The sequence below is a fragment of the Pieris napi genome, chromosome 1, assembly GCF_905475465.1.
Source record: "Pieris napi chromosome 1, ilPieNapi1.2, whole genome shotgun sequence".
NCBI classification, from domain to species: domain Eukaryota; kingdom Metazoa; phylum Arthropoda; class Insecta; order Lepidoptera; family Pieridae; genus Pieris; species Pieris napi.
In genome coordinates this window covers 2706631-2730433 of record NC_062234.1, presented here as the reverse complement: position 1 = coordinate 2730433, position 23803 = coordinate 2706631, and the positions used below count along the sequence as shown (strand labels likewise).

The 23803-nt window shown below is 33.0% G+C and overlaps 3 protein-coding genes across 4 annotated transcripts; 1 reads left to right on the top strand and 2 right to left on the bottom strand.

Moving 5' to 3' along the window:
- Nucleotides 1-8252: 8252 nt before the first annotated feature.
- Nucleotides 8253-11647, top strand: LOC125049041 (DNA repair protein RAD51 homolog 1). Its single transcript, XM_047648058.1, has 6 exons — nucleotides 8253-8608; nucleotides 8891-9090; nucleotides 9236-9383; nucleotides 9963-10171; nucleotides 10860-10989; nucleotides 11280-11647. The coding sequence occupies exons 1-6, from the start codon at nucleotides 8525-8527 to the stop codon at nucleotides 11523-11525; spliced, it is 1017 nt and encodes a 338-aa protein (XP_047504014.1). The 5' UTR covers nucleotides 8253-8524; the 3' UTR covers nucleotides 11526-11647.
- Nucleotides 11648-13138: 1491 nt separating this feature from the next.
- Nucleotides 13139-18102, bottom strand: LOC125049031 (NAD-dependent protein deacetylase sirtuin-2-like). Of its 2 annotated transcripts, XM_047648044.1 has the most exons (7): nucleotides 17957-18102; nucleotides 17639-17887; nucleotides 17101-17307; nucleotides 16558-16707; nucleotides 15898-16090; nucleotides 15212-15398; nucleotides 13139-14353 (listed from the first exon to the last, which is right to left on the bottom strand). In XM_047648044.1, the coding sequence occupies exons 1-7, from the start codon at nucleotides 18069-18071 to the stop codon at nucleotides 14171-14173; spliced, it is 1284 nt and encodes a 427-aa protein (XP_047504000.1). In that variant the 5' UTR covers nucleotides 18072-18102; the 3' UTR covers nucleotides 13139-14170. The 2 variants fall into 2 exon arrangements, with proteins under 2 accessions (XP_047504000.1, XP_047503991.1); XM_047648035.1 differs by having other exon boundaries at nucleotides 17639-18091.
- A 628-nt stretch (nucleotides 18103-18730) lies between these two features.
- LOC125053690 (sodium channel protein Nach-like) lies at nucleotides 18731-21825 on the bottom strand. The gene is made up of 4 exons (XM_047655225.1): nucleotides 21606-21825; nucleotides 20152-20341; nucleotides 19121-19224; nucleotides 18731-18849 (listed from the first exon to the last, which is right to left on the bottom strand). The coding sequence occupies exons 1-4, from the start codon at nucleotides 21817-21819 to the stop codon at nucleotides 18731-18733; spliced, it is 627 nt and encodes a 208-aa protein (XP_047511181.1). The 5' UTR covers nucleotides 21820-21825.
- Nucleotides 21826-23803: the final 1978 nt, after the last annotated feature.

The following is a 23803-nucleotide window of genomic DNA, read 5'->3' as shown; positions in this document are numbered from 1 at the left end:
ATTAGTTTGATTCGTAGATATATGTAGCACGAGGAGTTCGCTACTTGCACCCGAGTTAGCTACAGTCACAATCGGAATACAGATCGAATACTCAAATAACTCGGCCGCAAGTTCGAACGAATTGTACTTGATGTATTTGTTATAACGTGTAGAAGCCGGCCGCCTTCCCCGCAAAATGGCGTCACCTTCAGTTCACATCCTTAGTTTCACAGGACGACAGATATTCAATAATTTAGCTTTTTAAACTAGACTAAACGGTAAGACAGTTGTACAAAGTTATATAGCGACACTTGTATATACTACGGTAATTTTAATACAGATGAAATACAATGGAAACTATCTTAGCGTTAATAATATTTTAAGGTGCAATAGCAAACGGATATATTGTGAATTCATTTGCGGAATTGTATGACGTACACATCTTGAGTTTCCGGTACGAAGCCGAGCAGGGCGGGCGGTTGGCCGTAGCTAAGCAACTATAAGCATTTTTCATTTAATACACTTTGTTATCGTTTCATTTGTAATCATTTTACTATTACGATAATTATAAGAAAACCTCAGTTTAGGATGGACCAGGCGTCGACTGGTGTTAGTGAAGTGGTCAGGTTAGGTGAGAAGGAACCTCAGATACAGTATTACAGCCTCCCCCGTTCGATCCCTACTGGTTTTTAGTTCTAAATTATTCCCGACACCCATACTCCAACCCCAGTTCCCAGCAATAGCCCAGATTCATTTTCTGCGACACACATTGGTACGTTGACAAGTTTATACGCAGTCGCCGCAGGGCTTATTCACGAATGAGCATTGTTTCATGTTACGTTTAAATTGTTTTCTGTTAACGTTATTCTTTTATCCAGAGCCTCATGGTAGAGATGAGCAGGTGATCCAATCAATTGAAAAGCGACAGCAGACGCCAGAGCGGCCCCGCTCTACTCTACAATGAGACTGTCTACCTATTTACTTCCATGTATAGCAAGTAATGACTCCGTTACCCAATCTCTCCATAGTTTCTTCATAATTATATAAAATAGAATTGTAATTGCAGGCTACACAACACATATTACAATAGAAATGTATTGATTTCCCATCAACAGTATTCTACCGACATGCCGTTATTTGCAGATACTTGGAGCCGTTTTTCTTTATACTTCTGGTAAGGCGAAAACAATTATGACGATATTCATATTATGTATTGATTATTTCTTTCCGGATTTTATACTTGAGTGATTCACTGTGCAGCCGCTAAAGACCACAATGGATATTACAAGCCGATTCGTGTATAAATTATTTATTAGATATTGGTTGACAATTTTTCTAAATTATTGTAAAAACTCAAGATTGAAACATCGAAATATTTAAGTCCACAGTGATCATGGGGCTATCCCACAGAAAAGTACAAAATTCGGTGTTGATTGTAATACTCATGTTTGTAACTATAATATGTATTGTAGATTTATAAAAATTGTCTTTTGGCAACTCTCATTGATTCCAAATTTTGTATCTAGACGTAGTTTACTTAAGTTTCATAATATATTGTATTTATCTAATGTTTTTGCTTGACAGTTTTAATATTTTGAAATCCGTCTACTAAATGTTTGGATCTATCGTGGTGAAATTATATAAAAAATTATTTTCAAAATTAATTATAAAAAACGAAAATACACTATGAATGTATTCAGTTTCACGTTTGGGTATTATGGTTCCTAAATTTTCGAAATTGTAATAGACTATTATGTAGCATTTCATTTTTGGATAATAGAAAACATTTAGATGTACCAACTAGCTGTATGAACTTTTCTATAATATGACAAAATCAATAAGGGAAATGCTGAAAATTAGGTAGTAATTAAATAGGTATCATTCGTTTGTAATGTCGTTAAAATTATCAAAGAAATTGAGCACGGATGTACTATTAGAATGTCATGGAACAAATACTGCCGATGCTTTTAAATTATTATTAGGTAAGAATCCGAACGCGGCACTCGACTTTGAGAACATCTCATAGCAGCGTTCGCTATTTTGTATGTCATAAAATAAATGATAATTCCAATATCCTTGTGGTCTTCATTCGTAACAGCGATACACGTTCAGTCTTCTTGTATTCGTATAAATGTATATTGTGTTGTTAATATATTTTGGTACTGCAGTCCATTGCTGCGACTCTGTTCTCGTATGATATACCTACTTATATTTTGTAAATTATAGCGAGCGGGCGCGGTTCCCGGTGATAAAAATTAGTATCAAAATTAAGAAAAATCAAAATTAAATTAGTAACGGCTCAATGAGTTTTGCGGGTTCACGTGCGACAATTATGTTTCGGCGTCTGCGTGTCCGCCGCAATACTGAGCGTTACAAAGAAAATTGAAATTTGACTAGTGTTTAGGCGTTTGTTTCGAATCCTCGCATTTCGGCTAAGTAATAAGGGCCCGCGTTCGCTCGTCTCGATATATTTAGTACAAATTTCATGATGTTAAGGTTACGAGGCTCAAAGCTTTTTCTTTCGGGGCGGCTTCGCTACCGCCGCACCTCCGCGTCGACGATATGAGTCGTGTATAAAATTTTATTCAAAAGAGTATTTTTGTATTGATATTTCTAAAGTTGGTGTAAAAATCAAAATTTCATAAATTATAGCGATTACAAGAATGGGACATTTAGATAAATTTAGAAATGTCATGCGTTTTTTGTATTTAATTTTAAGCATAGTATCGGATATTAAACGTTTAGGATCATTAACCACTTGTAAATAAAAAGTTGACCGGCGCGGTAGTGCAGCGGCAGAGGGGCCTACCGTTTTATAGATAAAAAAAATATATAAATGACTAAAAGATGTTTATATGGTTCTGGATGTAAAAAGTTAAATTTAAAGGCATTTAAGGTGAAAGTGGAAATAAAATTGTAAACGAATCCTTGGTATTTGTCTATGAATGGCTGCTAGCGGGTCACTATTGTAATCTGTGGGCCTCAGACAAATAATATACTTATATCACAAAAACTAACCTAACCTAACCTAACGCATTAATTATAACGGTTCTTAATACTACAACATTCTTATAGTAATATAATACACATTGTCATAATGCTTATATTTTACGAGCGTGTGTCCGTGAATGTTTAGGAGATAACCACGATTTGATGTTAGACAAAGTGAAGATTTGTGATCGAAATTTTTTATCATACCGACTGTCGGAGGTCGGAGAGTTCGTTTACGTAATTGGTAAACAATTGGCGGTTCTAAATTGTGTTAAAATTATATCGAAATTGATGGATTGTAATGACAATTGTGAAATAAGTTGTATTAGTATGAAAATGTCAGCGTGGAGACTTGTTGATACCACTGAGGGATGTTTCTTCGTGATTAAAACGAGTAATAAAGCTAAGCTTTTATTTGACAATTTGTTTTTATTGCACACCTAGTACATTTATATCCTTGTAGCTTGTCCCGACATCGCACTTCACAGTTTAACATTTAAAAATGCATTATATTTTTTTTTTAAGACAATTCACACCAATTGACCTAGTCCCGTGCTAAGCTGGTGAAGCTTGTGTTATGGGTACTAGGCAACAGATATACATACATATTATAGATAGATAGACATATAAATACATATTTAAACACCCAAGACCTGAGCACAACACCAAATGCTCATGACATCGATGTTTGTCTCAGCCGGGGATTTAGCCCGGGACCCATGGATTCGCAGTCAGGGGTACTTACCACTAGACCAATGAGTCGTCAATCGATAATGAAATTGTTACAGTATTTTAAGATACATACAAATACTTCCTATTAAAAATAGTAATTGAATAGCTTAAATAAATCAAAAGGAAACTAGATTTTCCGTAATTTATCACAAAATCACTTTTGAAAACAAGGTCTATTTCACTAAATTAAACCAATATTTATAAACTGGACTTGTGATGAGGCTTGAAGCTTTTAATATGCAGAACTAACAGTACTTCATGAAATAACAAAAACGATTACATATAACACATTACACAGCTAAACATTTATTTTGTAAGACAAGGCAGCTGGGAAGCGTCTGTTGCGATGCCAGTCCTTATGCCTCGAAAGTTTCTGTCTACATATCAAATACAATAAATATCGTTTTTTTTTTAAATATATCCGATTTTAAAATGGATTGAAAATATTAATTAACAGTATTTCTTATTCTGATTGTCTTCGTTTTTGGAAGATAATAATATAGTATAATAATAAAAATTTTAATAATAAAAAGTGTTCATTAGTTTATTTATTTTAAGGGTTTGATGATGTAGACGATTCATTCCATTTTTTCCATCACGCAGATCGGTCCACGGGGAAGGAGCTGTGCTTAAACATATCCAAAAAATTACACGTCGTTTGACCTTCTTTTTGGAAGTCGGTTAAAAGAATATCTATCTTTGGACATGGCTTTTACATTACTAGTAAAAGGCATATGTAAAACTGTGCCTTGCCTCTGAAAAGCAGATGAGAAAGACGCCACTCTGTAACCAATCCAATCCAATAAATCCGACTATCCGTGATCCTTGATCCCGCAACCTTGGAATATTTCAATCCAAAAACACTATAAAGTAAGGATCTGCATAGCTATTTGGAGTAATAGAATACCAGCACATTTCTCTTTTCCAGCGTTGTACATATGTTTAAATTCTGTTAAAACCTATTTCCATAAAACACTGAAATATTCACCATTTCACAAGGACTTAGCGAGAGGCTTTATCTGAATTAAATTTATTTATCGACAGTGTGATATTTTTTTAAGGAATTTATTTCATAAAAAAAATTATAGTAAAATTAATACAGGAATAGCACGGAATTCAAGCCGAATATTTTAAAATAATTAACTATGACTAGATTCAACACAACAGGTCATTTTAAAGTTTTCCAAGTTTAGATGTGTGTTCCTAGAGTTTTAAGTTGAGATTAACACAAGCTACACTCCCATATATCAAAATCCAACACATTTTTTACTAATACCAAACGATGATGTCTCTGAGGGTAAGATTAAAAAAAACCGACTCCCGTAAGCAAAAACGGTATTGAATTTTGATATACAGGAGTCATTTCACACTGTCTTGACTGCGAAACCCGATTTATTAAATAATTTAATAAAAAGACGCTAGCGCCACTCCAAATTATAATCACTCACACAATCAACAGATAGCCTGTTCCCTTCCATGGGTGTACCCTCAACAAAAACTTCATCATATTTCCTATACATTTGACTCTGCAAACCAATGCCGGATTTAGAGGTCTGGAGGCTAGGGAGCAACAAAGGAGTGCCCCTAGCCCCAACATATTTTCCAAATAAAATGGAAAATGTTTTCCAATAAATATTTTTTTGTGAAACCAAGTATAGGTTCTCTTTCTGATTTGTTTTGTGGTGATTGGTCTCCTCTAAATCCGGGGTTGCTAAATACTCCAAGAGTATTGTAAGTACTAAATGTAAATGTTCTTCGGTTAAATGTTTATTTATTTTATTTTATTTATTTACCCTTCGTTGCAAATGAAAGAAACACAATACATAAAAATTCTATGGGATGCAACGGGCGTCCTTATCGCTAATAAGCGATCTCTTCCAGGCAACCCTAGTTAAGAGAAAAACTTAAAAAAAATAAAAAAGAAACATGCGTGCGAGAAGTGCAGAATCCTTAATCTAAAGTAATACAAACTAAAAACTTAAAAGCTAATCTTACAAATACATGGACAGCGAATAGTGATGTAAAAGGATTTACATAAGAATTATACAAGTCACGATTGATGAGGATAGGATAAGGTTAAGAAATGATTATATAGAAGAGTTTTAAAAGATGACAGAGAGGTAGCCAATCGTACGGAGTCAGGCAGCGTATTCCACAACTTAATGGCGGAGATCGTAAAAGAATTGCCTAAGAAGGATGAAGTGTGGAATGGAATTTCCAATAAACATCTATTAGAAGAGCGTAACATATAGTTAGAAGGACCTAAGAATTTGAAGTGATTTTTGAGATAAGAAGGGGTTTTCGGATTGAAAAGAATTGAGTATAGAAGTTGAAGAAGATGATGTTAACGCCTAATAGAAAAAACATAGCAAATACACTAGAAGCACTTAACTCTCATGTTTGTGTATCTTTTTACTAAGGCACGACAAATTTTTTTAATGTCAATATAGCTTATAGCTTATTTAGCGACCGGAGCTGGTCACTTTTTTTAAAATATCTAAATAGCCTATGTTCCTCAGTGATAAAGCATTGTAATAGTAAAAAAATATTTGATATGGAGCGACTTTAAATATTCTTTACGTTACAAAGATAAAAATACAGCTTCAAGCAGACTTTTTTTAATGTTAACCAAATTTACTTATTCCATAAATAATAATCGAATTTTAACAATTTATAAATTGTAAGTCTGTAGAGCTACAACCTTGCCTGGTCTTGCTATGTCTGTATTTAGGTATCATTTATTTTTCTTAAGTTCTTTTAAGATCAGGTCTTTGGTGCATATGAGTTAGGTGCTCACTGCCTTCCACTAGGCCAACTCTGCGGCGGTAAAAATTTTAATTATATCAATTTTTACTTCATTATAAACCGACCAATAATTTATTTTTTAACAGATTTTTGGACGACATCTAAGCTATTCAGAACATTACGAATTATTCACAATAAGAAATGTGCGTAAAAATCTACACCAAAGAAAATAAATAATAAATATATATATATAGATTTATAAATTTATTTCCTTTACTTAATAAATATGCCATCGTAATAAATGCTAATTCCTCTTGTTCACGGTTAACACCTCTAAAGTGTTCCTAGGGGATTTTAAAATTGCATAGATATCAACACTTATACAGCATATTCAATTCTAATCAAATTTGCCTCGGGAGTGATTAGAATATTAGTGGTCCGATACGACATCGGATCGTTTGATGAAATTTCGTTTTTTATATTCAATATAGTATACAAAATATGAAGATGTCTGACAAAATCTGTTAACATAATAATCACCACTATTTATCAAACACAGTTCAAACACTCGAAACCGAAAATAATATACTCTATATCACCACTCTGAATTGTGTCATTGAGAACATTGGAAAAAAGAAAAGAGGAATAAACAAGAAGAGCTAGCATTAGAAAATAATGGAAGCCGCTGGTAGACCTGTGTCACACACAGCACGCTGATCTTCGAAACTGTCACAACTGAGGTAAGTATATGATTAAGTTAGGTTATGTAACTAAAATAATGTTTATATATGACACTAGGTGTCAGCAATAAAGGCTTAATAATAATAATAAAGGCGTTTTTACACGTTTGATTTGAAATTTTAAGATTAACGTAACAAAAAATAAAATTTAAGGAATTGAATAAGTAAGCAATATCGGATTGAAATCGCATGCGCGAAAGGCACTTCATTCTTTTAAGCATCACAAGTCCTAATCAAGTCACTTCATATACAAGATGAAAACATAGGCAATAATTGCACCCTAATTGTAAAAGGCTAAAGCGGCGAAATTATAAATAATCTTAAAGACGCAATAGATCATGAAATTGATTAAGTGATTCACTCGATTTTGCATTTGCTTGAATTTGCGTAAACGTCCCTCATAGAATATTTAATTCACAATGCCATGGCGTGTTTATAATTTCACTTACTCCAACCCAGTCTTCGCCTCCGAAGTGAGAAAATTCCAGAGCTCTCGGTCCTGTGCCACCTCCAGCAGGTCCTCTTGCAGTCTGTTAATTCATCGGCACCTATACCAGCTCAAGTAAGCTTCCTTCACCACCCGAGTAAATAGAAAAAAAATATATTATGTGATATATTTTAAATTTAAAGAATGATTATCATAACTGTTAGTATAGCAATAAAAAAAGTAGGAGTGCATAAAGTATGAATCGGTTTTGGTGATGGTTCCCGACGAATAGTTAGCTTAAAAATAGTTTTTTATTATGTAATTTAGCGGTAATACAGTGGTAACATCATGTTGCAAGATATAAAAGCCCGCGGGAAAAAGAAAAATACCGCGCAATGATTTAATAAGTACCTAACTATAGGCCGTCTCGCGAGAAGTCTCACAGATTTTAATGTAACTTAAAAGGAAATTACCTATATTATTAAAAAAAAATGCCACACGTTATATATTTAAAGCGAAATCTTACTTTTTCATACTAGGTAATATTTAAGTCACTGAAATTAAACTCTCCAAAACTGACATAAGAATTACTGCGCTACAAATGTGTATTGACATTTTACATTAATGTAATGTCAAAACAAAAAGAAAACTCCGGGCCCGCGCTTTGGCCTTGCATGTTGAAACTTGAAGTTTAATGTTATTGAAAAAAAAGGTGTAAACTATTACCATGGTATTTTAAAAGAATTGTTTATTGTTCTCTTAATACACAGAAATTAGAAATAACCTTTTGTGATCAATATTTTGTTATCACAAAATACAAGTGCTGTTAGATTAAAACTCACCAAAAATATTCGCATTTAAGCCAGTTACATCGATGTTTCGGTAATAATTATTACAAAGAGTTAATAGAATGGCTACAGCATCTGCAACAACTGCTACAGCTGCTGAAGAAGACTTGGATGATTGTGGACCACAACTTATTAACAAATTAGAGGTGATTCCGTACGTTTTAATTAAAGTCAGAAAAGCAGCAAGAACAAGATGTTTACATACTTATAAATAATCAAATTGTTGTACTTGATCAATGTTGACAGAATTATTAATTAGTAGTTTCCTGTCTACGTCGGTATTTTAACCTTTAAGGTTTTTTATGTTAATCAAGGGGAAAAATTTAAAGAATATTTTCTTCCAAGATACTGGTTATTCTACATGCATACCATTTTTGTTAATTTTATAAAAAAAAATACAACTAAATTAAAATTTGGTGTCATTACAGGGCAATGGCATCACTGCTGGGGATATAAAAAAATTGGAAGAAGCTGGATACCACACTGTCGAGTCAGTAGCATATGCGCCAAAAAAATGGCTTATAACCATAAAAGGCATATCAGAAGCAAAGGCAGATAAGATACTAACTGAGGCCTCAAAGCTTGTCCCCATGGGTTTTACTACAGCAACTGAGTTTCATCAGAAAAGGTAATACTCATTTCAGATAAATTCATATTAAAACATTTTAATTACATTAGATTTGCAATCTTGTTTTGAGATTATTTGATGAATAACTTTCAAAGAAGCATAATTTTATAAAACCGTATATTGATACTCTTGCTGAATATTACAGGGCAGAAATTATTCAGTTGACAACTGGTTCAAAGGAACTAGACAGGCTTCTTGGGGGTGGCATTGAAACTGGATCCATCACCGAGATATTTGGAGAATTTCGAACAGGAAAAACACAGATTTGTCACACCCTTGCTGTCACATGCCAGGTACTTGTTAACATTGTAAAAATTTACTAAAGACACATTCTTAACAATCAAGACACAGATGCTATTAATCTAGATCTGTATGATCTGATCTTATTTCTACATAATATAAAAATTTGGTATGCTGATAATTATTAAATTAAGTAAATTTACAAGAATTGTCAGAAATAATGAATAATGTAAATTTTTCTAGCCATGCTGTGGATATTGGTGCTATTCTATATGCTGTCCATAATTTATGCTTTGTGTAAAACTGTACTATCCTCTTTCCAAGGGACAATGTTGGAAAATAGCTTGTAATTATTGACGACTCATTGGTCTAGTGGTTAGTACCCCTGACTGCAAATCCATGGGTCCCAGGTTCGATCCCCGGCTGAGACGAACATCGATGTGATGAGCATTTGGTGTTGTGCTTAGGTCTAGGGTGTTTAAATATGTATTTATATGTCTATCTATCTATAATATGTATGTATATCCATTGCCTAGTACCAGTTTAGCATGGGACTAGGTCAATTGGTGTGAAATGTGTTTAAAAAATAATTATTATTATTTTTTAAACACATTTATTTATGATATTTTCAGTTACCCATAGAACAATCAGGTGGTGAAGGAAAATGTATGTATATAGACACAGAAGGGACATTCCGTCCAGAGAGGCTTTTGGCAGTAGCACAAAGATATGGCATGGAAGGAGCAGCTGTACTGGACAATGTGGCATATGCCCGAGCATATAATACTGATCATCAGACACAGTTGCTTGTACAGGCATGTGCTATGATGGCTGAATCCAGGTAATAGCATACTTAATAATATTAATTTCTTACTTTGCAAATAATCAATAATACCTTGTAAGTGTTTACTTCAGAAATTCACAGATTAGTGAGTTTTTGCTCTTACCAACCCAAGAGAAATCACACCCAAGACATCTGGTTTTTGTGCATTTAAAATGCCGCCCTCTCTATAATATATACTCTATTTTGTAAAATGTTCTTTTTTCTTTCAATACAATTACATTTATTACTATATAATACAAGCAATTAAACACAAACTTAAGTCTGTTTGCCGATCAAGACAAAGTTCTGTAGGTTAATTGTTGACCACCTCAACCTATATTTATTACTTCTACCTCTTATTTTTGCAATATGCCAAGTGAGTTTAGTGCTTACCATATTTTTCCGTTGTCAATTGTATCAAAGGCTTGGTTAAAAATTAAAATCTACAAAACTATAATATAGGGGAATATTGAATTCTTATGTTTTTCAATAATTTGTTTTACAACACGAAGGTGATCAATCGTTGAGTAGCCTCTTCTAAATCCTGCTTGTTTCTTTGGTTGATTCTCATCTAATATCCTTGTTAAACGCCATAGAAACTTTAGAAAAAAGTTTTTATATATTTGACAGGCTTTGGGACTGTAATTTATATTTCACACTTATCACCTTCTAAAGGAGTATTAATAAATATATTTGACGTTTTCAGATATTCCTTGCTAATAGTCGACAGTGTGACTGCGTTATACCGTACAGACTATTCTGGACGTGGTGAACTGAATCCAAGACAACAGCATCTCGGCAGGTTCATGAGGATGCTGCTAAGACTCGCTGATGAGGTATGGGAAATATTTATAGTAGGCCATGGGGCATAAAATATATTTTGGTTAAATTAGATAATATGAACAACTAAGTGCTGTGAGATTGTCATTATTTTAATACTGGAACTCGTCCCATGGCAGAAATATTTCTGTGTTTAAGCTAACACGAGTATCTAATCAAGGTTATGCTTTCAATTACTTAATTGTTATTTTTTTTAATTTAATTAATTATGTTATCGCCGGATATCGAACCCCATATATTTTACCCGCGTTTAAACCCAGTATTGAATAATGTTTTAATATTCCAGTTCGGCGTCGCAGTGATAATTACAAACCAGGTAGTGGCACAAGTGGACGCAGTGGGTGTATTCAACGCGGATACAAAAAAGCCAATTGGCGGACATATTCTTGCGCACGCGTCGACCACCCGCCTATACTTACGCAAGGGACGCGGTGACAATAGAGTTTGCAAGATTTATGACAGCCCGTGCCTTCCAGAGACTGAAGCAATGTTTGCGATTAGTTCAGAAGGAATTACTGATCCTAAGGAATAAACTATTCGAGTTCAAAATTGTTAATGGCCTTAAAAAAACTATTTTTATTGTAAAACAGAACGAGCCAGTGAATATGACAATAATAAAAAAAGTTATGTATTTGTAATTTAAGACTTTTTAAAAATTAATTAAAAAATATTCAAAATAAAATAAAACAAATTTTCATTTTAATATTCAAAATAATATTAACTACTAAATGATTAATTCAAATGTATGAAAATTATAAACCTATTATATATTAATTCTCGATAGCAATCCGGTCATTTTTGAGACATGCCGGTTTCTATACAATGTTTGTCTTCAGATAACAAGTTTTAGTGTCCATAAAAGAAAACACATTAAAGCCACTAGACCATCGCTGTTCTCACAGACGACGCGTAGTTATTTCCTATAAGTTTCACATCAGTCGGAAAATTAAATATTTTTACTGTAAAAAACTAAATATAGGGATTAATAATAACAAGAATTACACATAATTATTATATTCAACTCCCAACAAGCACTCCATACAAAAAAATATTAAGTGTCACGGCGACTTATATACTAGAACATATAATTTTAAAATAACACAAATTATAATTTCTGATAATTTGATAAGAAGAGAAACTTAGCATTAAGTATCATTTCAGTATGTAAAAACGTATTGTTTGACGACAGTTCAGTAATACCTTTAAATGACAAGTTAGAACACTTCAGAATCAGTTCCATCATCGGACGTCAAGGCAGAATACAAAATACTATCGCATCGACGTCCGTCGTTCCACAATTGACCGTTTCTTAAGGCGGTGCCGTGCACCACCACTATGTGGAACCACCTACTGAAGTATTTCCGAACCAATTCGACTTAGGGTCCTTCAAGAAAAGAGCGTAACAATTCCAAGGCCTCTTCCCTCAGCAACTTGATAAATATAATTTGGCTTATAGTGGGTAATTTATTTTTAGTAGGATATCAAATTTCATACGGAAAAATGGAACATTTGTGGTCTATGAGTAAGATTGAGGGCTTCAGAAAGGAAAGCTGTGTATGAACTCCAGTATGTCAAACACATATTGACTAACTGTTCTCGTAGTCTCGACTCTGAGCATAAGCTTTTAATGTCGGAAACTATAAAGGAAATCGTAAGTTGCCGTTTAGTTCCAAATATGCCCACGGATCTCTGTTTTTATACGGATATTTTTTTTTATTCAATTATATATTCGTGCTAAAAGACATCCTTTACAGCATTACCATTATACAAATTTTGATTAATTTAATGAATATATGGTTATATTTGACAAATCTATCAACTAGGAAGCTAGTCAAATTTGACCACATTTGACCAAAGTTGGAATCAGATTTGATACTTGAGTAAACATTTTTACATTGATCAGACTACATATTATTCTTTCCTACTGACAATCACTAAGACATATGTTACAATTATGTCATAGGCAACATCTAAAAAAACTCCTATAACTAGTATAGTCTAAAACATGTACTATAAGTTTAAAAACATTAATACAAAACTCATACTACTAGGACTAAAATGACCATGGTAACCATGGTAACAAATAAGAATAGGGTCAATAAGCGCTTAGGGAAAATTATTATTAATAAATAATTGTTACACATATTATATTGTACAGTATATATTGCCTTACACAAAAATAAATCATTCTGAATGCTCAACTGTCCCTTTTCATCACAACACAAACACAATTTCAGAGATAGAGACATAAACATTTGAAAAAGTACAATTAGATTGATTTAGTTTTATAAATATTGCTTAAATTCATTGCAGGTATTCTAAAACTTAAATTACAAAATAAAAAGCTTGAATATTCATTATTTCAATATGTTTATATTTAATTCAATATTCAGACATAACAATTTGATTCAGCATGTCACGCGCCCATTACTGACAGTTCCGACATTTTATTTAAATGACACACATCGTGTATAATTTTAAAATCTTAACGCATTTAAAAAACGTAGTAAACATAAAATTTTGGCATGATGTTAATGTCAGGTGTCAAAGATGGCAGTTGATGTTATAAACTTAAATGTAATATCGAATGCGCGTAAACGCAAGATATTTAACACAGTTACACATAATTAATAACATAGAGCCTTGGCTTAGTATACAAAAATAACATCACGACAATGTCAGTTGTCAAAGATGACAGTTGACGTAATACATTTAAATGGAATATCGAACGTACGCAAGTGCGTTAACGCAAGATATTTAACACAGTTACACATCTCTAGTTAGATAGAGCCTTGGCTTAGTATACAAAAAAGAAATCTTCACGTCAATGTCAGCTGTCAAAGATGACAGTGGACGTAACAGACTTACAGTAATATGGAACGCAAGCAAGCGCGTTGACGCTAGATATTTAATTCAGACATCCATCTCTACTACGTATACATTTAGTTAAATTATACCACCATACAAAACTCCCTTCCCTTCCTTCCCTTTACTAAGCAATGCTAATCTACATAGTACAAAAATAAATAAGCTATCTACAACGGAATTATGATCTTTACCTATAATCAACATTTAAACCAAGATAGAGGAGGATGGGCTTTATATCTAAAGTTAACCCCATTCTCCCCTGTGGAACATCTAATGCCTTCGAAAAATGCAATACCAGTTAGGGAAATTTCATATTTTGGGTGTTGGATTGGGCGGCGATTTCACCACACTCGGAATGGCAGAGCTTCCACTTGGAACGTTTGGAATAATCGGCTTCACGGAGTGGCCAACTGTTGGCCCATGGGGTTTAGTGAGAGCGCCCTCGCGTTCCAACCTTTCATGCTCGCTGGCAACTAACTCGTGAAGCTCATCCTGGAAAATGAGAATTAATATAAGAAAAAAATACACCTATTTTTATTCCAGTGGCGCTACAACTATGCTTTTTTTCTTAACAGGCAAGTAGACGCAGGAATCTCGAATCACCAGCTATGGGAGCTACGCTATGAGGTGCCAATTAACAGGTCCATAAAACGCCGAGAATGGAAGTGGGTGGGCCATACGCTACAGGTCAAATTGCCAACCAAGCCCTCGACTCGAGATCCTCAAGGCAAGAGGAAACATGGTCGCCCAAGACCTGGCAACGAAGCATCATTGTAAGGGCGAGGGAAGCTGGAACGATATGGAGTGAAGATAGTCAAAGTGAAAAATTATTTATTCAACGTACAGTCAAAAAAGAAATATACATTGAATGCTTCTAATTTTACATTTACTGCCAGTTCTCAAATCAAGGGCGTAGAACGGAAGAGAAGATAAGAGAGCTGCCTAGGACCGATCAGGCTGGCTAGGGGACATAAGACCTTATACACGCCGTTAAGTGTCGATTCATGGACGATGGATTCATTCACCATGCGAGCGAATTTAACACTAAAAGAAAATTTCACAGCCGCGAGAGAAATGCCCAAACCCATGTTATTAGGAAAATTATTTTTTGTTTTCGAAAATTTAAATTAGCATTTAATGCCTGATCTCAAAAGGGCGCCTAACTATTTTATATTACAAGATCAAATCCAGCAAATATTACATCAAGGAAGCGTTCAAGTATTACGTAACGAATTTGATTGGTACACATAATGGAAACTTTTAGGTATAAAGAGTCACTAGGTGGTCACGTTTTGAATTTAAATGTTTGAAGATATTTAGGACTAGTAGAGTCACAGCTTTAAGACTTACCCCCCAGCCAAGTCTTTCAGCCAGATCAGCACATCCATCATCGCAATCACCAAGCCTTGCCACATCCCTGACAGCATCATCATCAAGCTGAAGTCCCCCACTCGCCAGGCCCCACATCCGGAGTAAGGGAGACCTCATACCGGCCTTCTCTCGGTTTATTAGGAGACGGGGACACCATTCGGGTACCCTGGAATTATTTAACCATTAGTTAAATATATAAAATAACTATATTGTTTATTATTAAAAATAATTTAACAGATAAGTACGGATTTATTTTATTTCGTGATAAATATTAAATTAAATTTTAATTTCTGGCAGCTTTAATCCTCCACTCCTTTCTCACTTTCACCTCTTGCTCCATTAAATACATTATTACTACATAACAGTAATAGTCTCATTTGTCTCATCTTTTATTTAAAAAAATCTTAGTTGTCACAGAAAAAAGCACACATCTATATGTGATTATATGAATTGTTTATACGTATTGTGTGAATTGTTGTCACCACAACTGATTATATGGTATTTTAATACATAATTCCAGCTCACAATATTTTTTGCATGGTATCAAACCCAAGACCTTTCTGCTACATGAAACATCTCTACAAAACCATGGAGATAAGTTACTTTATATTATAAGATAAATTGAGCAATTAACACGTCACTTTAGGCTAGTATACATAACATACATATCAATCAGCGATGCAAATGGCTGGACTTCCAAGGATGATCCCATAATGATTAGCATATCACATTTCTGGAAATCTTCTTGTAGACAATTCTGGAATCGTTCTGGTAGACTTTCTCCAAAGAATACTATATCTGGTTTGACTACTCCACTGCATTCTGTGCATAAGGGGATCTCATCGGAAAATATGTGTTCTGAAATAAAGATATATTAACAAAATTTATTGAATATTTTCATAATAAAAACATGTTCAGTTAATGTAGCTGTATGTATATCACCAACTTATATTTAAGATTTATTCTAATAACTACCTACATCTATACATCAAATTACCTTTTCAAAACCTCTTACGCTTTTTAATTCTTACATTTCAACAAAGATAGTAATATATATGGATTGACTAGTTAAGCTAAATCATCGTCACTCTGGGGCCCTATCGAGCCTTTGGCCTGTTAGGCAACCTAGACTTGCTACTAATTCTAAGATTTGTTTCCACAAAGTGTTTTGTACAAGCCATAAAACTTTGTTTAACATCATACAGTTAATGTAATTTTGGCCTGTCATTATTCGAGCATCCAATTTCACACATCTAATCCATCTGTCATTAGAAATTTTGTCTGCCATTATTTTGCAATCTAATCCTTTACTCACAAAAACCAACCTTTTATAAATTCTAGACTATACAATTTTCTGCATTCCAAGCAATGTGATGTGTAAAATGTGCCATGTGCCTCAACTATTTTATCATCAGGGATCTCAGCGCCTCTTTCTAATGTGTCAATATTTTGTGTGTAGTGACGAAGCAATAGACCTGTAAAAGAATTTGAATTGTTTAAAATATAATAATAATATTACATCTGTAAACATATTAAAAATAGTCTAAGTTACATAAGATATAGATAAGATACATACAATAACAATACATCATTTGATTTAACACTTTCATTAATGTACTACACCATTTAAAAAAAAATTCTATCATTGGTGATATTTGCATGAACTGATTAGTTAGAACTGTTTAGTTGCCTATCAATTATTTTACGTTAACACCCAAGGTGAAAAAAAATGTATATGAAACCTATAAAATGCAAGGGAAATTTACATTAAATATATATTTTTTTACTGGCCATTTCAATATAGTAAATGTTATTCTTATATTAAAACCCTTTTTATTAAATATGTAGGAAATATAAAATTTAAATACCTTTTTCATGCAAAAGCCTAATGAAATAATGTGAAATTGTTGGCTTGAAATTTCCAGGAAACAGTTCCTTTGCTAGTGTGAAAAATGGTTTAGGATTTTGTCTGAAAAAGTTTATCTCAAAGATTGCCTGTGGTTCTGGAAGATTGTATTTTTGTAAATTGTGATAGAGACCAGTCTCGGGGCTTCTAAAGTCTGGAATACCTGCAGCTGAAATCATACACACTTTAATAGCTAACATCATTTATAAATGTCATGGCTTAAGTTTTAATAGAGAATGGAACTTGTAAAGTTGCTTAAACTAAATAGCTACAAAAAGTATGTGGATAAGTATATTAATGCTCTAGACAATATGTTATTTAAACAAGTTTTTAATGAAATAGTAAGTTGTTTAAATAATGTACAGTTGTCTATAGAAGAATAGATATTTATAAAGTATACAAAACATTTTCCTCTTCTATACATATACAACATAAATTACTCTAATTAATACACTTGTTTCATTCTTTAAAATAAATTGATATGATTTATAAATACTTACATGTTGATATACCAGCTCCAGCTAATGTAATAACATTTTGGCATCGCGGGCTTTTCATCCATTTAACAACACCATCTAAACTGACTTCATGTAAAACCTTTTCGACACCACCAGTTGGTTCGCTAGGCTCATAGAACCCGAATTTTTGAGCAAAATACCTTCGAATAGTATCTACATCCAAATCACGAATCCGAGAACCTAAATGTTCACTTGGATTTGGCGGGTTAGGGGCACCATTATTATCCTCAGCTAAAATCGAAGACAAAAATTGGTGATCCTGGTTTAATAACTTTTCCAGCAAACACAACAAAGACTCACCATCGCTTTTTCCTGGAGAGGAATTCGCGGACATTTTATGTAAAAACAAATTACGCCTGCAAATAACTGACACAGCCCACGGATACGGCCTTTTTGACAGCGGAATGACGCGCATTCTTCGAACATGGAAATGTTTTGACTTTGAACGTGAACTTCATGGACAAAGTTAATGCGCAATAGTAATTTACTGTTACGTAATATTCGTTACGAACAGATTTTCAATATAAAAGTAATAATATATAACGTTAATTCTAATTTTTTAAACAGTTTTCTCATTAGTTAAGTACTTTTGACTTTTCAAACTTTGAATTTTAGAAATAATTCGGAACGCAGCCTACAATTGAGTAATGTGGTGTTTACTCATATTTTCTTACTCTCTGGTCAAAATAAATTTACATCAGAGCTTGACACTTGACACATGAGACTTCATCGCTAAGGAATAATCTCTCACATACCTAAGGAAAATTGACGACATTAATTTTTCTAATAGCCATTTCATTATATTTATATGAAATAATTCTTAATAGATTGAGTTGAATTAATAGAGTAGGTCTATGTTAGTTATCAGTTTATCAATTTCTTTAACATAATATTACCACTGTGCCTCAGTCACAGTAGTATAATCAAAATTAGTTTATTTTTTACAATAATTTAGTATTAAAATAATAGATCACGATGTTCTTCACAACTGTTGAAAGAAATCTATTGTCCAGTAACTAAGTTTAATTAGTTAAAACTTATAGCTATGCAATACATTTTTAGTTACTAAAATTTTTATGTTGCATAGAAATTATATATGCGAACTGAAAACCGAAATATAAAAAAGTAACATATTTCAGGAATAGATAATATTGAGTAACCGATGAGAACGCCGTAAAAGCCGCCGATGTTACCTGAAAATTAATATATTTACTAACAACAACAGAATTCAAACGGGCCTTTTTACATTTGATTTAACACTAATCATTATTTGAAATATTATGTAGTATTAAAAAAGTTATGCACGCACTTAACAATTTTTTTTTAACAATTCGATTAACGTCTGATTTAAAATTTGTATTGTTCCGAATGAGTAAGCTGTATGATTGTAGTATACACATACATGTTCATAATATAAATACAAATATGTAATAATAAACCATACAGAAATCGTGCTATACTTACTAACAACTTCAAACCAATAAGATACAACATCCAAGCGGTTTAATACTCCATAATGTGTAGATTGATAAATGCTTATCATGCATTTTCCCGTAGTATTAACGTTCCTAGGAACACAGTATTGTTACATTATTGTATAAACTTAAAATTTACCAGGTAACGACTTTTTATTTTGATTATCATGACCTTATACACTAATTACACTATTAGGTAACAAAATATTGCTAGTTTATTTATACTAGCTGACCCGGCGAAATTCGTAGCGCGTAAAAGTCAAAGAAAATAGTGTGACAGATTAGCTGAACTTTATGTTTTTATCAAAATAAGACAATGAATACAAAATAAATATTAATTTAATTACTTTATTAAGTTAAATATTTCATTTGTTGTATAATTAAATAGCTTGACTTCCTTATTACAAAAAATAAATTTCTTAACACACATATAAATATTCGACAACTACCTAATATACCAGAATATGTCAAAACTTTTTCGTTACTGACGTTTCTCTATATTTTTAATCAATCAATCAATAAAAATACGTTCTCGACTTTCTTTAGACACCGGGGCTTTCGGGCCGGCCGGGCCAGTGGGTTCTCGAGTTATAAGCTGTTAGTTAGTTTGAACCTGACTTTGTTTTATATACTTACTAGTAGACCGGCCAAGCGTTGCTGTGGCTAAGGTTTTTGTTATATTACATAGTAGTAAACTATTCAAGGGAAACGGTAGGAGAACACCAGTCATTGGGTGCTTTATGGTGGTTATGCCATTAAATTTTAGCTTATGTAAAACGTTGGTACTTTCAACACAGCGCCATCTATTAGAATTGTGACTATTAAATAATAAACAAATATTTTGCAATAAAATAATATTGCGGGTATAAATTGAGATGTAAGCTATCTTTTAAGTTAGATCAAACTGCACACGGTGTGCAAATTTGATTGATATCGGTTCGGTAGTTTGGGAGTCCATAGCGGACAAACAACGTGACACGTAATTTATATATATTAAGATTAACAGTTTGTACTACCCACCTAATTACATTTTTATGTAATAGTTTATCCTTGAAACTATTTGGCTTTGTCTCAAACTTTATATATTCGGTGAAGTGTTGCGTATGTTCGCAGTCCGGCAGACATTCAGGGCAGTTTAGCGAGTCCACCGCCTCTATCTCGAGTCCATCAAAATTTGTTTCACCCATCGGGTATAAGTAGAAAAGCTTTTCTACAAATATTTATATATCTTAACATTTTTTAACAAATGAAAAATAAATTTGGCGTAATTAAAATAAACTGCTGTAAGACACTATCACAAAAAGCAATGCTATATCTATACTTATATGAGGTCCCTCGGGTCCCTCAGATATACAGGCTATCTTTATTTAAAAATAAAAAGGGTGCGTGCACTTATGTACGCGCGTAAAAAGTTATACTTCTTTGGAATTATTAAAAATAGTTTTTGATTGCATGCAAATAATTAATTACAATTAAATAATCAAAGACTGGAAAAGGAGTCATTATAGTCAATAAAGTTCAGTTTACATTTGAAAAAGTCAATAAATAAATATTTATTATTATTCTCTTACATTAAGCATAAATTCTATTATTATTCGAATATTGTTTTTAAATTACATATGTCCAATGCCGTAGCATCTTCCGTGGGCAACTTAATTTTGTGTCACGGTGCGTGCGCATCGTAAAATTTCACTCTCATCAATTTTTTATAACGCGCCTCAAGAAGTATAACTTCAAAGAAATAATTAAAAATGACGAATAAAAAATAAGTCAGTCTACCCAATGGAAGGCGTCACAATCCAAGTTTTTATTGTATTGATAATGATTGTAATTAGTTAATATATATTTTGTGAAGGCAGAGAGTATTAACTATTATGTTGTTCGAACCCGGCTTTTCCCCAATGGACTTTCTGTCTATGTGTGTTTTTAATACTCCCTCGTACGGTGGTACGGTGACAACATAGTGAGGACATCGGTATATCTTAGACTCAACAACTAGACGACGTGTCAGGCACAGGAGTCTGACCACCTAGATGCTAGTAGAAAAAAATAAATAATCACGGAACAGATACAGAAATATATAGCCCAGATCTTAAAAGCAACACAGTTTTTTTTTAGTAATATGTTATATATATATATCTATACTAGCTGATCCGGCAAACGTCGTTTCGCCATGTATATCATTTATAATAAAAAAATAGGGGTTGATCGTAGAGGGGTGAAAGTTAGGGGTTGTATGTATTTTTTAATGCTGTATCATAAAAAAATAGAAATTAAAAAATTTGTCTAAAAAATAAAAATAAAAATTTAGGGATGGACTACCCTTAACATCTGGCGGGCTGATTTGTGAATCTAAACCATTCCCAGGTCCCCTTGAAGACACACAAAAAATTTCATCAAAATTGGTCCAGTCGTTTAGGAGGAGTTCAGTCACATACACACGCACACAAGAAATATATATATTAAGATAATACCTTTATATTTATTGAGACATTTGAGATTATCGAATGAGCACACCCTCCCTCCTTTTAATGACACAGGTAGGTAAAATGGTGTGCACTTACAAAGGGATTGTATGGTCCTCACTCGACAGTTCACTACACAGGCACTGTACGAATACATTTTTCTGTTTTTTTCACGTTTTTCGTCGTGAAATAGACATTGTCTCTGTAATTTTATAATATACATTTAGCTTTAATATTCGGCATGAACAAAATCAGAAGAATAAGAAAGTAAAAAGATATTGCCAAGGGCGCGTTTCGTGAAACGGAAATCGTCTCCTTAAGCTTGGACTATTGACCATAAACAATAGAAATGTGCCTATTATTCCCATCTTTGGCTTGACATATTTTAATATACATGTGTTGTTGATACATTATTTCGGCAACACATTGAAGTTTCGTTTATCATAAAACTAAAGTTAGAGTTTGTTATTTTATAAAAGTCCTTTAAAACAATTTTTTAATCAAATGCAAACTCTTGTGCACTGTAAAAATTGAAGTGACAAATTTCAAGGAAAAACTCGCTTTTTTTCCACAGACTAGCCTCAATCTTACAATTAAATAAAAGGTCAGTTTTGACACTTGACAGATAATTAACAAGCTAAAAGAAATATAACTATTACTTTAAATATTTACAAACTTTTATAAAGTATGAAACGCTGCGAAATATGTGTGCGTCAAATATTATATTTTTGTGTGTAACAGGATGATTTTTCATAAAAATATTTTATGCCAATGTTAATTCAGCATCAAGTACAAAGGAAATATAACAATAACTTTTATAAAAACTGTAACTCGCGTGGTAATTACTGATTTTGACGTTGGATGTCACAAGCTGTATCAAAATAAGAAAGTTTAGTAAACCGCCGAGAGATGTCGCTGTGAAATCCCTTCAAAGATTTCATAATATGCCGCTGCCGAGTGCCGAGAAACCCTAGTAAATCAAGCGACGCAAGTGGAATTGGATAGGCCAAACACTCCGAAGAGATTCCAATCAAGCAGGCGCATGATGGGAGCCGTCAAGGAAAGCGGAAGCGTGGCCGTCCCAAACAAAACTGGCGTCGTAAGTTGCAGATGAGGCAAAGAGAGCCGGAAAGACTTGGAGCGAGGTGAAATACAGAGCTCAAGACTCACTGTGGACGCCCTCTGCCCCATCTAGAGGTTAAAGATGTCTTATACCTTTTGCTTTATCCTTTATTGTATTATAATGTATTATCTTCTTTCATAATCTATAATAATATTAAGATTATGTTTATGTACATATTTTGTTTTTAACTAACTTATCCCTTTATTTCCTTTTGATGTCTTTGTTTATTTTTTCTCACGTGTAGTTTCCCAACCTTTTACTTGCAACTGGCATAAAGTTAAAACTATTGCCATAATATAAAAAAATGTGTGTGTGTACTAGGTGTACCTACACACGTAAGAAGTGAAACTTCTTTATGACCTTATTTTTCGAAAAATGATCTACTATATTATGCAACTTTACAGAAATTGGTTAAATAAAGTTAAATTAGATAAAGTTTAACAAAAGGCTTTTATTATCATAGACATGAATACAAATACAATTATTTCATTTTAACTTATTACTGTACTACTATGTAGTACTATGATTATTACAGAATTTCATTAATTGTAATAGAATTATTAGTATTACTATCATTGTTATCGTTATTATATATTTTTGTTACTAATGGCTTCGAATCTTTTCGGATCAACCGTGGTAGGGACAAGAAAAAGATGGCGCGTAACCGAAAAATGTGACAAATGTGTGTAAATTTTTTTCCAACGCCGATAAAGAAGTTTGACTTCAAAAAGCAACATGGCGCGTAACCTGCCACAAAATTTCTCCCATACGTCGATAAAGAAGTTTCACTTCAAAAGATGGCGCGTAACGGAAAAATGTGACGCGTAACGAAAAAATGTTATACTAAATTCTTTTCCAACCCCGATATTAAAGAAATATAAAAAAAGATATTTTATCAGTGGCGCTTACTATAGTCAGAATTTTTTAAATAATTATTTTATACATTTGGTCTATTATATTAATTAACTTTGTCGGTACTAACCGTGCTTTGCGGATATTTACGAACTTCCTTCGTAGCTATCTGTTTGGTGGATAGTATTTTAATATACACCTCTTGATTGGGTTGAACTGTTCGCTGGATCAC